The 18,076-nt window shown below is 36.1% G+C and overlaps 1 protein-coding gene across 4 annotated transcripts in view; it reads right to left on the bottom strand.

Annotated features, from left to right (window-relative positions):
* Window positions 1–18,076, bottom strand: part of RTTN (rotatin) — a 266,106-nt gene that overhangs the window by 96,612 nt on the left and 151,418 nt on the right. For all 4 annotated transcript variants that reach the window (XM_007487781.3, XM_056823598.1, XM_056823599.1 and 1 more), the window contains one exon: window positions 732–921. In XM_007487781.3, coding sequence (XP_007487843.1) covers window positions 732–921 — 190 coding nt within the window. The remainder of the gene's footprint in view (window positions 1–731; window positions 922–18,076) is intronic.

The raw sequence follows: 18,076 nt of genomic DNA, 5'->3' as shown, positions 1-18,076 counted from the left end.
AAAACTCTAAAAACCTTTTGGCAAAAAAAAAAAAGCTTTATAATACTGATGTCTTGACTTAGTGGTCCAAAGACATTTAGCTAAAAGATAATAATGTCTATTTTTAAAGCTTGTTTTTAGCTTATTGATCATTTAAATTTTTCTTAAAGTATGTAAAGCAGAACCTACCTTATAACAATGTTTAGCTAGTCCTAAAAACTCCCACTCTTTTCTATTATTTACAATATGAAGTATTCTTAAACATTTACACTTATAGGTACCCTCTATGTTATTCAGAAAAATGGTTCATTTCACAAAAGTTCTCTACCTTCAACAATTATTATTTTTCAGAACTTACTGAGATATTATTTATTCCCATATTTTGAAAAATATGCAACAAATACTCTTGCTTTTTGTTATAAATCCAAAGACTGCTTTCAGATTTTGGAAGACAAATTTTGTTCAATATCTGAGAACAAGATTCAAAATGAAGTTTATATGTTAATTAAAAGTACTCAAAAATAGTACAGAAACAACTCATTCCTATGAAAGGTGAGGCAAAGAGATATATTGACATACCTTCTGATGTGACAATATTATGGCTAGGATCTCTTCTGGTTTTAAAGCTTTCAATATGCTTAAGTATAATAAAAGCAAGTGCTTTTAAGATGTATAGTTAAAAACAACAACCCAGAGGTGGATGAGTTACTGGCTTAATACCATCCCATTAAAATTGAATAAAGTTCTCTTACCATTTATATTCTTCCTTGCTGGGATGTTGTGAGATGCATAACAATTCATGTCAAACATGTATCGCTCCAGGTAACAATGTTTCGCCATCTGATTCACATGTTCATAAAAGTTGCTGTGATATAATAGGGCTTGAAGGGCAGGTTTGCCTACCAAAGATAGGCCATACTCCATGTCATGTACAATAGGGCCCTAAGGGAATAGTTCAGAATAAATTATTTTATCCCAATACTTTACTCAATCACATAATGAATCTGAATACATACTTCAAAAAGCCTACAAACTTTTCCCATTATGAAAAGAAATCAGAGAACTTACTAAGGATAACACCATAACCCACCTGTTTAACCTTGGCCTAATCATTTAACTTTTATATAACTCATTTGCCTCAATTATAAAATAAGAATGACATTTTAACAGCCTGAAAGCAGGGAACTGAACAAAAATTCAAGTCAGTATCTTTGATAAAATTCTGTATTTTAGAATAAGTTCCAATAAGTAGAATTTATATTTTTACAAATGTTGAAAATTATCTGATCTATATGTACACATTAAATTATGAATTTCTATTCAGCTCACAATATTCATAAAATAGCTAACTTTGATAAATAGTAAAACCTTTGGAAATGCACAATGTTCTGAAGGACTCTGAATAGACTAATAAGATTCAAATATATACAATTAATGCACTAATTTTAATTATGTCATTAACTAAGGCATAAAATTAAGCAGTATCAAAAATGTCCAGATTAAAACCTATCAACTATTGATTTAAGCTATCATGGAATAGTGAAAAGAGTACTGAAACCCAGAGTCAAGAGAACCTAGGTTAAAATCCTTTCTTAGGAACTGTGTGATACTGGGAAAGACATTTAAGTTCTATCCAGTTTCCTTGTCTAGAAAAATTATTATAGCAATACTATCTACCTCACAAGACTCCTATGAGAATCAAAAATGAATACCATTATTATTAAAATCATCATCATATAATACTCTCTGAAATCTGATATGTGTCTTCTGAAGTTATATGTCTTCTGAAGATAAGAGTGTCTCACTGTATAATCCTCTCTGTTCATTTTTTGGTTTTCTTTACTTACTGTTACTCACTATCCTCTCCTTACCATCTAATGAAAAACAACAAAAAAATCACTAGCACATATATAAGGTAAAAAAAATGATGTTCAACTGATCCAACCATTCTAGATAGCAATTTGAAACTCTGCCCAAAGGACAATCAAACTGTGCATACCATTTGTTACAGCAATGACCTCTACTTGAACTGTATTCCAAAGAGATTTAAAAAGGGGGTTGATAGGAAGGACATAGTTGTAAAAATATGCAGCCCTTTTTGTAGTAACAAAAAACTGGAAACTGAGGGGACATTCATCAATTGGGGAATGGCTGAACAAGTTGTGAGATGTGACTGTAATGGAATGTTTTAAGAAATGATAAGAAGGATAATTTCAGAAAAATATGGAAAGACCTACATGAACTGATGCAGAGTTAGAAGAACCAGAAGAATACTGACATAGCTATTCTTAGCAAGATAGGGATTCAAGACAATCCCCAGACTCATGATTAAAAATGTCATCTACCTAGGGGGCAGCTGGGTAGCTCAGTAGATTGAGAGCCAGCCCTAGAGATGGGAGGTCCTAGGTTCAAATGTGGCCTCAGACACTTCCCAGCTGTGCGACCCTGGGCAAGTCACTTGACCCCCATTGCCTAGCCCTTAACACTCTTCTGCCTTGGAGCCAATACACAGTATTGACTCCAAGATGGAAGGTATGGGTTTAAAAAAAAAATGTCATCTACCTCCAGAGAAAGAATTGATGCAGTCCAAATACAGGCCAAAACATACTATGTTTACATTCTTTCTTCATTTTTTTTGTTCAAATTCTCTTCCACAAAGTGACTAATATGGGAAAATGTGTTATATTATTATCCATTTAAGATATAAAAAAGAAAAAAAGACATACAAGTCTGTAAACAAATATAGGATTTGGTTAAACCAGCTTAGGGAAAATTCATCCACTGAAAATGTCTGTGATTGCACAATAGATCTTAATGAGCAAAAAAAATGTAAATGGAGCCGTTTATATGTTATGCTACAATACACGAATTCAAAGAATCACAGATCTCTAATTTGGAAGAGATCTCAGAAAGGTCGTCTAATCCAATCACACATTAACTTTAAAACAAAAATCATCTGTACAACACACACAAGTGATCATCCAGTCTTTGCGAAAAGGCTTTCTGCACAAGAGTATCTATCTAGAGCCAGATCTTTCCACTTCTGGCTAACACTAATTGCTAGAAAATTTTTTCCTCCATCATGCCAAAATCTTGCTCCTTGCAGCTTCTATTCATTATTCCTGCTTTTATCCTCTGGGATCAAGCAGAACAATTCTAATTATTAACTCTTCCACAAGATAGCTTTAAGATACTTGTAGAAGCTATTTATTTAGGTAGATGGTGTGACTGGAATCAGAACCTTGGTTTGAATGTGAACTCTTTTACTTTCTATCTTGATGACTTTGACTCTGAGGCCCAAGTTCTCCTCTATGAAATGAAGGAGTAAGATGACCTATTAGGTCTCTAAATATAAGGAAGCAGAGTAGAAAAAACACTGAACTTGGAGTCAGGAAGACCTGGGTTCAAATCTGGCTTTGGACCCTGAGGAAGTCACTTAACTTCTGTTTGCCTTAATCCTTTGGATAAGGAAATGGCAAATTACTAAGATATCCTGGTTAAGAAAAACCCATGGACTATATTGTCTACAGAGCCATGGAGGGTCAGACACAATTGAACAACAACAGATCCAAATCTATGATCTATGCTCCTCTTAAATCATCCTTACTTTCTTCAATTGATCTTTATATGTTATGATCTCAGGGCTTTTTTTATACCATGCACATCTCTGAAAGGTGGATAAAGTGGTTAAGCCTCTCCTTAGAATAATTTTTAAATGACTAAAACAAAATATATTGGATTATAAAAATACACCCTATTTCCCAGAACCAAAATCTAGAAACCCTATAGTTTATCAATATCTTTCCTCAAATGAGGTACTCAGAACTAAATTCAGTATTTCAGGTGTGTTCTGACCAGGAAAGAGTATAGTGAGACACTATCTTCCTCATTTCTTCACATTATGATTCTATTCATGTCTCCAAAGAACACATTAGTTAACATGGTTACCATATTACACTAGTTACTCAAATTGTGCTCATAATCCACTAAAACTTCATATTTCTTTTCCATATGAAATGCTCTCTTGTCACATCTCGCCCAGCTTCTAATTCAAAATAAAGACATATATGGGAAATAGTCATAAACTGAATCCCAAGAAGAGAGTCAGTCACAGGTTTGCCTAAGGAGGAACAAAATGGCCCTAGATGGAAAATAGATCAGGTGAAAGTTTGCATGTTGATCAACAGTGGGATTGGTTCCTTGAGTAGCCCCTACACTGCATGGGCAGAATAAGAAGACTTCTTCGTAGTTGTCCATATAAGCTCCTTTCCTCTGGATTCACTATTCCTTCTACAAAAACTTCTTATACCATCTCATAATTGTTGAGGTACCACAACCCAGATATCCCTGTATTCTCAAAAACTATAGTTATAAAACCAGTTCTAACAGATTCTAATAAACTGACAAGCTTGGCGTATAGGCCTAACAATACATTTTTTCATAGATCAATCTAGCTAAGTTCAGAGAAACTAATCACCTAGTTGGCTGGCAGATGAAATTTTAGACCCAATAACACTCAAATATTGTTAAACCTTGAACATAGGAGGGAGTGGCAAAACTAAGGAGAATATTATGTTATTGTCATTTTAAAAGATTAATTTTGTATTCATGTGGTATTATAAAGAAAATTACTGGTAATGGGGAATCCAGGAATGAGATGACTGAAATAATACATGTATGAGATAATATGGGCCTAAATTAGGATAATGGCAACAAGGCCAAAATTAGGAAATTATGATGTTAGAGAAAATGTAAAGGAACAACTAAGAAGACCATGATTAACTGGTAAATTTTGTAAATATGACAGCAAAATATCAACAAGTACAAATAATCATAGAGATAAAGCATGTAATTAGCCTAATTATTACAGCTTCTCACTAAAATCAGATTATGGAATAATTAGAAAATATTTTTAGAAATAGAGTTTCCTGACTGTCTTTTCAATTTCTCTCTCAAATATAATTTGAGACCTCAGAAAATATAGTTATCAAAATAAGCCATATTAAGAAGTAAAAAAAAGTTTATGAACAAAAGAAAAAGTCATCAAATTTTAGAATTTGATTTTGGGTGGGCTTAAATAATATTGACAATTACAGACATTTAAGATTCAGGAAATAATATTAAAGAAAATATGTCATTAAAAGACTTGCCATTTCATTAAATAAGTTCTCACAATAATTTCTCCAGTTTTATTTTTAAGCTAGATAATAAATCAAGTTGAAGAAAACACATGTATGAGTATACCAAAGTAAAGGATAGTCAAACCATTCAAAACAATTTCTCTCTTTTACCTAATACATTTCTATATCATCTTTCCCATAATAAATGGCATGAGGCTGGAGAGTGTCAACTATTTTTCTCCTCTATATATTCTTATGTATTTCATTAAATATTTTTCAATTTAATATAAATTTTTTTAATTTTTAACATTTATTAATATTTTGAGTCCCAAATTCTTTCTATCGCTTCCATGCCTTCTTGCTCATTATAAAAGGCAAAAATTTGATATTGATCATGCATGAAGTCATGCAAAACATTTCCATATTAGCCACGTTGCAAAAGAAAACATAACCTTAAAAAAATTAAGAAAAATGGAGAAAATCTAAATTCCATCAGTTTTTTCTCTAAAAATAGATAGAATTTTTCATCATGAGTTCTCTGGAACCATCTTGTATCAGTATATTGATCAAAATCATCATGCAATATTGTTGTTCTGAATACAGAGTTCTCTTGATTATTCTCACTTCATTTACATCAGTTCATATAAATGTTTCCAGGTTTTTCTGAAACCACCCTGCTTGTCATTTCTTGTAGCACAATAGTATTCCATTACAATGATGTACCACAACTTGTTCAGCCATTCCCCAGTTGATAGGCATCCCCTCAGTTTCCAATTCTTTTTACCACCATAAAAAGGGTTGCTATGAATATTTTTGTATATATAGGTCCTTTTCCTTTTGCTTTGATATCTTTGGGATACAAATGTAGTAGTGGTATTGCTGGGTCAAAGGGTATTCACAGTTTTTAACCCTTTGGGTATAGTTCCAAATTGCTCTCAAGAATGTTTAAACAAGTTCACAACTCTACTAACAGTGCATTTGTGTCTCAAATTTAAAAAAAATTTTCTTATCATCTTAAAATCAATATTGTATATTTGTTCTAAGGCATAAGAGTAGTAAGGGTTAGGTAACTGGGTTTAAGCAACTTTCCCAGGGTCAACCAACACCTCCGACATCTAAGTCTAGTTAGTTCTCAATCCCCCGAGACCCTATTACCCCTATTTATGCTCTAACTTTCCCAAATCCCTTCTAACATTTGCCATTTTTCTTTTCTGCCATATTAGCCAATCTGATTGGTGTGAGGTGGTTCCTGAGAATTATTATAATTTGCATTTCACTAATCAATAGTGATTTAGAGCATTTTTATATGACTAAAAATAATTTGATTTCTTCTTCTGAAAACTCCCTTTCACATTTGTACAAAAAATAACTTAATGCAATATAATCTAAATAATCTATTTTATATCCTATAATGTTATATCTTATTTGGTCACACATAAATTTCTTCCTATGAAGAAAGGAAAATCAATCTAATTTATTTCAAAATTATGTAATCCAGCTATAATTCAGAAATATTACAATATCTATTATTAAATAATGAATTAATGTAGACATGCTGGCAGAAAGCCCATGCTAATAATAGTTTTTGCTATAGATACAACAAATTTTGAATGAAAGAACTCTAGACAACAGATAATGTTTACAAGTCTCTATTCAATTATATGTCAATCTAATTAACAAAAGTTTTATCATTTTGACATGATATTCATGTTTTATACTTGTACAAAAATCAATGTCCCAACTAAATGTTAAAGTCTTTGGGAATATCAATATATTGGAGTGGAAGCAAGAGTATTAATTAAGTATGCTGTAAGTTAATGTTTGGTATTTCTTAAGTCATTAAGATCAGAGGATCTCAATTTCTAGAACATGAGAAAACTATTTTATGTATATTATCCCATTGTCCTTAATGAAGCACTCTCAAAATACTGAAATAGATCAGGGATCACATCAGTTTAGACGTTCTCTTAAATATAGATCACAGGACTTCTGGGTAAACATGGCTGCAATCTAGACGCGAATCACTTACTCTCCCCAGAACCTAATGAAATACACTACCTCAAAAGAGCATAAAAATCATCCTTGGAAGAATGGAGACACTCTCCAGTACGCCACAGTAACTAAGGTATGTGGGGAGTGAACATTTCCACACTATAAGGAGGAGGAAAAGCTTGCACAAAAACGTGAACTGAGCTGCCCTTCCCCCCCCCCCCCAGCTCCCCCACGGAACCAGGAACCAGAGTAGGAGCTCAAAGCACTCATTAGGGAAAGTGAGTGAGTGAGGAACATCTCTGTCTGGGGGGGCACGCACACAACAGGGCCCATTGGAGCTAAGGAGGACTACTAGGAAAATACATCTCAGGGCAGTTTCACTGGAGAACCCTGTGCACCAGAGAGCACACAGACTACGGGGGCTCTTGCAAACTGCGAACAGCTTGGAGTCTCCAAAAACTATAAAAATGGCCTGAGACCAAAACTCCGCTTCTCGTTGTAGTGGGGGGGAGGGGGGGAGGGCATGCAAGGGTCCTTGGAAACTGATAGGGACTACCAGAGATCCACCCCTCAGAGCAGTTTTACAGGAGATTCCTGTGCACCGGAGAGAAGAGCACGGGGGCAGGCACGCTAACAAACCACAGAGGCTGGAAAGAACTAGTCTGAGGCAACTTAAATCCACAGAAAACCCGCCCATATCACCCAGACCTCTGACCAAAAAGGAAAGGGAAAACCACTGAACGGATGGCCCAAATGGCCCAAGAGCAACCCTGCAAGAAGAAAGGGAAAAAACTGACTATTGAAAACTTTTATAGAGGTAAACCCCAGGGGACAGAAGAGAAAGAGGATAAAATTCAAACAAAATCAAAACATGCCCCCCCAAATGGAAATTATCCACAAGCTCTGGAAGAACTCAAATTGGAGCTTATCCAAAAGATGGAAACCTTCTAGCAAGAAAAATTGGAAAAAATTCAGAAAGAGGTCAACAGCCTGACAGACAAGACCTCACAATTGGAGAATGACCTGGAAGCCTCTAACAGAAGGGTTGGCGAATCTGAAAAGCAAAACCAGTCCCTAAAGACCAGAACTAAGCAACTGGAAGACAGTGATCTTGCAAAACAGCAATAATTAATAAAGCAAAGTACAAAATTAAGGAATTAGAAGAAAACATAAAATATCTCACTGACAAGATGACAGACCAGGAAAACAGAGGAAGGAGAGACCACTTGAGAATCATTGGTCTACCTGAAAAACCAGAGATAAACAAAAATCTCAATGCCATACTATAAGAGATTATCAAAGAAAATTGCCCTAATGTTCTCGAGCAAGGAGGCAAAATAGAAATAGAAAGGATTAATAGAACACCCTCTATACTTAATCCCCAAAAGACATCCCCAGGAATGTAATCACCAAATTCAAGAGCTTCCAAGCTAAGGAGAAAATCTTACAAGAAGCCAAGAAGAGGAACTTCAGATATAGAGGAGACCCCATAAGGATCACACATGAGTTAGCAGCGAACATGCTAAGAGACCTCAAAGCATGGAACACGATATTCAGAAAGGCAAGAGAAATGGGTCTCCAACCAAGAATCAACTACCCATCAAAACTGTCTATATACTTCCAGGGGAAAGTAGGGGCATTCAACAAAATAGAAGAGTTCCAAGGATTTGCAAAGAAAAGACCAGAACTCAGTGGAAAGTTTTGACATCCAAACACAAAGAGCAAGAGAAACATGAAAAAGTAAATATAAAAAAAAGGGAAGAGGAGAAAAATGTTATCTTTTTCATTTATTCAAAATCTCTTCTTTAAGGATATACATTTATATCAAATAATAAATACTAATATGTGGGGAAAATGTAATGTGTAACTCATAAAAATTATATGTATCCTTAGAGTAGTTAGAAGAACCAGGCATAGGAAAAGATCGGGGCATCAAGACGATATGGAGAAAGGGGGTGAAAAAGGGAGGGGAGAATCGTTGTTGGTACTAAGATATATTTCAATAAATAGAAAAAAAAACTAACTAGAATAATATTTCTCACCCAAAGATACATATTGGAAGGGGAAGGGAAGAATAAGAAGGAGAGGAAGAGAGTTTTTACTTAAACCTTACTCTCAGGGAAATCAACTCTGAGAGGGAAGGACATCCATTGGGATCTTGAATTTTATCTTATCCAACAGGGTAATGAAGAAGGGAAACCCAAGAGGCTTAGGGGGGAGAGGGAACACAAAAAGGGAGGGAAGGAGAGGGGGGAGGGGAAGGAAACAAAAATGGAGAGGCTAGAAAGAGAAACATATCAAGGGAGGGGACTAGAGGGACTGATTTAAAGTAAATCACTGGCTTAAAAAGTTATAGCTCTAGAAGAAAGGCCAGAATTAGGGGAGGATATCAAAATGCCAGGGAATCCACAAGTGACAATCATAACTTTGAAAGTGAATGGGATGAACTCACCCATAAAACGTAGACAAATAGCAGAATGGATTAGAATCCAAAACCCTACCATATGTTGTCTTCAAAAAACACATATGAGACAGGTAGACACTTATAAGGTCAGAACTAAAGGATGGAGTAAGACCTTCTGGGACTCAACTGATAGAAAAAAGGCAGGAGTGGCAATTATGATATCTGACAAAGTCGAAGCAAAAACAGACCTGATTAAAAGGGAAAGGGAAGTAAATATATTCTGTTAAAAGGTAGTGTAAACAAAGAGGAAATATCACTAATTAACATGTATGCACCAATTGGTATAGCACCCAAATTTCTAATAGAGAAACTATGAGAAATGAAGGAGGAAATAGACAGTAAAACCATATTTGTCAGAGACCTAAACCAACCACTATCAAATTTAGACAAATCAAATCAAAAAATAAGAAAGAGATAAAAGATGTGAATAAAATCTTAGAAAAATTAGAGTTAATAGACAAATTGATGAAAATAAATAGGGACAAAAAAGAATGAACCTTCTTCTCAGCACCACATGGCACATTCACAAAGATTGATCACACACTAGGTCGGAGAAATATGGCATACAAATTCAAAAAAGCAGAACTAATAAATACAACTTTTTCAGATCATAAGGCAACAAAAATAATGATCAGTAAGGATACAGAAAGAGCAAAAACAAAAATTAATTGGAAATTAAATAATATGATACTCCAAAATTGGTAGGTCAGTGAACAAATCATAGAAACAATTAATAATTTCATTGAGGAAAATGAAAATGGTGAGACATCCTTTCAAACCTTATTAGATGCAGCCAAAGCAGTAATCAGAGGAAAATTCATATCCCTAAGTGCATATATTAACAAACTAGGGAGAGTAGAATTCAATGGATTAGAAATGCAAATAAAAAAACTTGAAAGAGATCAAATTTAAAACCCCCAGAAGAAAACCAAACTAGAGATCCTAAAAATTAAGGGAGAAATTAATAAAATCGAAAGTGACAGAACTATTGAACTAATAAATAAGACTAGAAGCTGGTACTTTGAAAAAACAAACAAAATAGACAAAGTACTGGTCAATCTAATTAAAAAAAGGAAAGAAGAAAAGCAAATTAACAGCATCAAAGATGAAAAGGAGGACATCACCTCCAATGAAGAGGAAATTAAGGCAATCATTAAAAACTACTGTGCCCAATTATATGGCAATAAGTATACCAATCTAGGTGATATAGATGAATATTTACAAAAATATAAACTTCCTAGACTAACAGAAGAAAAAATAGAACTTTTAAATAATCCCATATCAGAAAATGAAATCCAATAGGCCATCAAAGAACTCCCTAAGAAAAAATCTCCAGGGCCTGATGGATTCACAAGTGAATTCTATCAAATATTCAAAGAACAGCTAATCCCAATACTATACAAACTATTTGACACAATAAGCAAAGAGGGAGTTCTACCAAATTCCTTTTATGACACAAACATGGTATTGATTCCAAAACCATGCAGGTCAAAAACAGAGAAAGAAAACTATAGACCAATCTCCCTAATGAACACAGATGCAAAAATCTTAAATAGGATACTAGCAAAAAGACTCCAGAAGAAGTGATCAGGAGGGTCATTCAACATGATCAAGTAGGATTTATACCAGGGATGCAGGGCTGGTTCAACATTAGGAAAACCATCCACATAATTGACTATATTAACAAGCAAACTGACAAAAATTACATGATTATCTCAATAGATTCAGAAAAAGACTGTGACATAATACAACACTCATTCCTATTGAAAACACTAGAAAGTATAGAAATAGAAGGGGGCCTTTCCTAAGAATGATAAACAGTATATATCTAAAACCATCAGCTAACATCATCTGCAATGGGGATAAACTAGATGCATTCCCAATAAGATCAGGATTGAAACAAGGATGCCCATTATCACCTCTATTATTTGACATTATACTAGAAACACTAGCAGTTGCAATTAGAGAAGAAAAAGAAATTGAAGGCATTAAAATAGGCAAGGAGGAGACCAAGTTATCACTCTTTGCGGATGACATGATGGTCTACTTAAAGAATCCTAGAGAATCAACCAAAAAGCTAGTCGAAATAATCAACAACTTTAGCAAAGTTGCAGGATACAAAATAAACCCGCATAAGTCATCAGCATTTCTATATATTTCCAACACAGCTCAGCAGCAAGAATTAGAAAGAGAAATCCCATTCAAAATCACCTTAGACAAAATAAAATACCTAGGAATCTATCTGTTGAGACAAACACAGGAACTATATGAACAAAACTACAAAACACTTTCCACAAAACTAAAACTAGACTTGAGCAATTAGAAAAACATTAACTGCTCATTGGTAGGACAAGGAAATATAATAAAAATGACCATCCTATCCAAACTTATTCATCTATTTAGTGCCATACCCATTGAACTTACAAAAATTTTTTTTACTGATTTTAGAAAAAAACATAACAAAGTTCATTTGGAAGAACAAAGGATTATGGAAAACCAGGGAAATAATGAAAAAAAAAACGCAAATGATGGGGGCCTTTCAGTCTCAGACCTCAAACTATATTACAAAGCAGCAGTCATCAAAACAATTTGGGACTGGCTAAGAGAAAGAAAGGAGGAGCAGTGGAACAGACTGGGGGCAAGAGACCTCAGCAAGACAGTATACAATAAACTCAAAGATCCCAGCTTTTGGGATAAAAATCCACTATTCGATAAAAACTACTGGGAAAATTGGAAGACAGTGTGGGAGAGATTAGGAATTGATCAACACCTCACACCCTACACCAAAATAAATTCAAAATGGGTGAATGACTTAAACATAAAGAAGGAAACTTTATATAAATTAGGGGAACACAGAATAGTATACATGTCAGACCTTTGGGAAGGGAAAGACTTTAAAACCAAGCAAGACATAGAAAGAATCACAAAATGTAAAATAAATAATTTTGACTACATCAAATTAAAAAGCTTTTGTACAAACAAAACCAATGTAATTAAAATCAGAAGGGAAACAAAAAATTGGGAAAAAATCTTCATAGAAACCTCTGACAAAGGTTTAATTACTCAAATTTATAAAGCGCTAAATCGATTGTACAAAAAATCAAGCCATTCTCCAATTGATAAATGGGCAAGGGACATGAACAGGCAGTTTTCAGCCAAAGAATTCAAAACTATTAATAAGCACATGAAAAAGTGCTCTACATCTCTTATAATCAGAGAGATGCAAATCAAAACCTCACACCTAGCAGATTGGCAACATGACAGCAAAGGAAACTAATGAATGCTGGAGGGGATGTGGCAAAGTCAGGACATTAATTTATTGCTGGTGGAGTTGTGAACTGATCCAATCATTCTGGAGGGCAATTTGGAACTACCCCCAAAGAGTGATAAAAGACTGTCTGCCCTTTGATCCAGCCATAACACTTCAGGGTTTGTACCCCAAAGAGATATTAGGGAAAAAGACTTGTACAAGAATATTCATAGCTGCACTCTTTGTAGTGGTCAAAAATTGGAAAATGAGAGGATGCCCTTCAATTGGGGAATGGCTGAACAAATTGTGGTATATGTCGGTGATGGAATACTATTGCATTAAAAGGAATTCCATGGAGACTGGAACAACCTCCAGGAAGTGATGCAGAACGAAAGGAACAGAACCAGGACAAGATTGTACACAGAGACTGATACACTGTGGTACAATCAAACATAATGGACCATTAGTGACAATACAACGTCCCTGAACATTCTGCAGGGATCTAGGAGAAAAAACACTATCCACAAACATGGGACAAATTGTGGAAGTAAAAACACCGAACATAAGCAACTGCTTGACTACGGGGGTAGAAGGGATATGAATGAGGAGAGACTCTAAATGAACACTCTAATGTAAATACCAACAACATGGAAATGGGTTCAAATCAAGGACACATGTGATACCCAGTGGAATAGCGCGTCGGCTATGGGAGGGGTGGTGGGAGGGGGGGGAAGAAAAGAAAATGATCTTTGTTTCCAAGGAATAATGTTTGAAAATTACCAAATAAAATAATGTCTAAAAGGAAAAAAATATAGATTACAATCCATCTATGATTGCCCATCTTATGTAAATCATATCATTGCCCTTCTAGAAACTCACCACTAGAGGTCTATCTACTAGGGCTTTCCCTCATTTATCCTGCCATGCTAGAGAGACTAATGAAATCCTCTAGCTGTTATTAATTGGTTTCAGGAGTTTTCAATCAGCTCACTTCTTCTTTCTACAATATGGCACTTCCATGACACTTTTTATTCTTATTCTTCAGTTTCTCTTTGCTTTTATCATACTCTGCCAAAACCCAATATTGTCCTGTAATGTAACATTTACTTTTTAAATCTTGGGAGTCAATCATATTATATGTTTCACTGCCATTCATACAGTAATAATGGTATGATATTGATATTTAAAAGATAGGTCTTAGGTCTTTGTACTCATGGAAATCTTGCAGTGAATATTTGAATTTTTTTTTAATTTTCCCAAAGACAATCTAACCACTATCCTTCTCACAACTTTGAATCCAACTCATCTACATGTACTTTCTGTCTCAGATAGTCTTACTGACAGAGAAGCTATACAGAGATCCTTGGAGTGATTAGATTGCCAGATGCAGGACTCTGGTATGTCCTGTGACTATGTTGTTAAAGGTGGAGGAGGAGCTCTTTTGGTTAGCTAGAAGGAGCTATGACTAATCCCATCCATGACCTGGATGAGAAATTAATAAATGGATGAAAAAGTCAGAGAAAAGCAAAAAAATAATAAAATAACCCCCTGGCTCTTATTAATGGTTTTAGAAAAAGACAATATAAGGAAAATGAAGATGAATTATTCTTTATATTAAGCAATCTGAGGCAGAAATGAAGTTCTTGGTCTTTAAGGATCATGCCACAATGGCAAAGGAGTAATTTATAGATCTACTAACTGCACATGGGAAGAGGACAATTATAATGAGGACAGATAAGTAGTTCAATGGATAGAGTGCCATATCTGAGTCACTGAAGACTCATCTTGAGTTCAAATCTGTCCTCAGACACTTCTAAGCTGTGTGATCTTAGGCAAGTTACATAACTGCTTGCCTCAGTTTCCTCATTTTTTAAATGAACCAGAGAAGGAAATGGAAAATCACTCTGGTATTTTTGCCCAAGAAATCCCAAAATGGGTCATGAAGAATCTGACGTGACTGAAATATGACTGAACAACAATGAGGGTGAAGATTAACCAGGCTCTAAGAGGAACCAAAATCTCCAACCCAGAAGTTTCACTGGAGAACAGAGAAACCTTGCCAAGATTACATGTATACCAGAAGAAAACAGGAACAAGAATGATGACAACTTTTGGGAACCAAAGTTAGTGTTAAGAAAGATCTTCAGACTTATCTACTGTGGAAAATGACTTCTACAAAAGGTTAGAGAGTAGGAAGGAATTTATTACCAATAAACTTGAGAGATTATGAGAGAAAATTCCAACATTAAACTCATGAATCATTGGAACTAATGAAGCACAAGACTATACTAACTTCCACAAGACTATATTAACTTCCAGAATACTTGGCTCATCTGTAAAATGACCTGGAGAAAGAAATGGCAAACCAATTACCATCTCTGCTGTATAGTTAGAAATTCTTGAACTACCTTTCCCAAAATTCCTTTCTGTAGTACATAGAATTCCTTTCCCTTTTCCTGCGTCCTCGCCTTTACATGATTATATTTAAGTTTGCTGTGACTTCTCTAAGCTCTTTTTTTCACACAACTGGGCTGAGTTCAGGTACTTCCTTTTAGTTATTATTAATTAAACTTTTAAAATATAATACTTAGTTTTGATTATTAATTTTAATCTTTACATTTTGGCTTACCATGAAGTGATCATGAATTCTCAAAATTTTTGAGCAGATAATCTTACAGTAAAGATAGTAAGTTTCCCCAGTTACCACCCACAACCATGAAGGTCTGGTGGCTAGCTATGCCTATGCTCTTGCCCTGCCTGTCTCCTGCTACCACTGCTGTTTTCCTGCCATCTGCTTGACCTAGTGCTCCACCCTGTTGTCCAGTCTTCCTGCCTCCCAGCTCAACTGCTCCTGACACCCCCGTTTGCACCCATCCAGTGTGCTACTCAGCTGCTACTTTCCACTACTATCTCTGAGTCAAGTCTCTGCAGAGGATGAGGTATAAAAATCTTTCCATCCCACTACCTTTCCACATTCCAGATGGATTTTTCTAGCCTGCCCTAGCCATTTTTTAGCATAAAGAAAAGAAACCCTACCCCCTCCTAAATTTCTAAGCTGAAGAATTAAGCTGATCCTGGGCTCCTGGCTAAGAGACTTGCAACTCAGAATTTTTTTTTTCACAAGAAGGGGACTCCTCATTTCTTTTGAGGGCAAATAGTTAAAAATCAGTAGATTTAAAGTCAGTTTGGGGAAATAAGCCTGCTTTTTCCTTCTCTCTCTTGATTCAAATCACCATTTCTCTCATATGAAAATATACTATTGTTTATCCTCTTAGTTTTGCCCCAAGAGGAGGTGAAAGAACAATACTTTTCAAGCCTCCTAGCTAATTCTGCCTTTTTTTTTTTGAGAAATAATGCTCAAACAGCTTCCATTTCCACTGGTCCTTGAATTTACCTTGAATAATCCTGAGATTCAGAGGGAAAATTCATCTCCTACACACTTTTGGCATTTGGGCCTGCCCAACGTCTACAATACATCTAATTTGAGATCCCCCATACTGTGTTCAGTGCAGAATTCTCCCTCACTATGATGAACTTCAGAGCTCTGGCAAAAAAAATGCAAATGGATGATAAATACTAGGGAGAGGGAAAGGAAACTTTAAAAGAGATCTGGAAGTTTATTCCTAACTATTTTGAGTTTATTCTCTTCCTATAATATAGAACAAGTCTGAAACTTCCGGTCAAGATGGAGGCTTAGAGAGATCTAAAGTTCAATCTCCGGAAAACCTTCCTAATTGATCTCAAACTGTATGCTACTAGGACACCGAAATTCAAAACAAACAACAGGATAGATCCCGGGAACCCTCCTCCTGGACCTGGATCAAAAGGTATGGCCCCCCAAAAGCCAGAACCCGAGATCACTCAGATCTAAGGGGTAGGCAGAAGGAAGGTCCCAGGACCCATTCCCCCCAACCCAGAGCTCTGAGTCCGAGGCTGTAGCAGGAACCTAAGAGACAGCAAAAGCACCTCAGGGCCGGCTATTCTGAAGGCTGAATCCTGAAAACAACCTGAGCCGGTCGCAGGGGGACCCAGACAGCAGGGAAACAGAGAGAGACAGAGGGGAGCTTATAGCCCCCTGGCTGGATCCTTCCTTCCGAGTCTCAGGGAAGGTCCCTGCTTTAAGAGGCACTCAGTCCAACCCAGGTGAAGTTAATCCTATCAGGAGCACTCAGAGTTCCGGGAAGCCGTGGTCCCTCTATCCTCAGAGTGCAAGGTCTTCTAAAACAACAGTAACCCTCAGGGCCGGCAAAAGAACCTCAGGGCCAGTTATTCAGAAGGCCACAATCCTGAAAACAACCTGAGCCAGTCGCGGGGGCAACCGGACAGCAGGGAAACAGAGAGCGATAGAGGGGAGCCTGTAGACCCCTGGCTGGATCCTTCTGTCCGAGTCTCAGGGAAGGTCCCTGCATTAAGACACACTCAGTCAAAACCAGCTGAAGTTAATCCTATCAGGAGCCCTCTGAGCTCCAGGGAAGCCTCGGCCCCTCCCCCCTCAGAGTGCAGGCCCTTCTGGCCCACAAAGGCTCTGAGATAACTTGCAGACAGTGCCAAGCCAGACTCAGAACATGGAAGTAAGACAACGAAGAAGCACCGGAAGGGAACTGAGAGCAGTAACACCCGCGAACAGACAATTCGCCTGGGGCTAAAGCCTCTGAACACCAGACAGAGATAAGAAAAGCTAGACCTCCCCATTCAGATAGATGGAAAACAGCACAGAAAATCCCCAAAACTCCAAAAACAAACAAGAAGAAGGGGGTGACTTTGGACACTTTTTATGGAGCAATGATACAAAATACAGAGGAGATAGAAGAGGAAACACAAGCAAATGCTCCAAAACCTTCCAAAGGAAACAGAAACTCATGAAGATTTTGAATCTGAAATGATCAAAAAGATGGAAGCCTTCTGGGAGGAAAAGTGAGAAATAATGCAAAAGAAATTCACTCATCTACAAAACCAGTTTGACCAAACTGAAAAGGAAAACCAGGCTTTAAAGGTCAGAATCAGCGAACTGGAAGACAATATGCATGTAAAAGAGCAAGAATTAATAAAGCAAAGCCAAAAGACCAAGAAATTAGAAGAGAACATAAAATATCTCACCGACAAGGTCATAGACTTGGAAAATTGAGGGAGAAGAGACAATTTAAGAATAATTGGACTACCAGAAAAGCCAGAAATAAACAGCAAACACGACACCGTAATACAAGATATAATCAAACAAAATTGCCCAGAGATTCTAAAACAAGGGGGCAATACAGACACTGAAAGAGTTCA

The sequence above is a fragment of the Monodelphis domestica genome, chromosome 3 (assembly GCF_027887165.1).
Source record: "Monodelphis domestica isolate mMonDom1 chromosome 3, mMonDom1.pri, whole genome shotgun sequence".
NCBI classification, from domain to species: domain Eukaryota; kingdom Metazoa; phylum Chordata; class Mammalia; order Didelphimorphia; family Didelphidae; genus Monodelphis; species Monodelphis domestica.
This window is presented reverse-complemented; position numbering and strand designations above follow the sequence as displayed.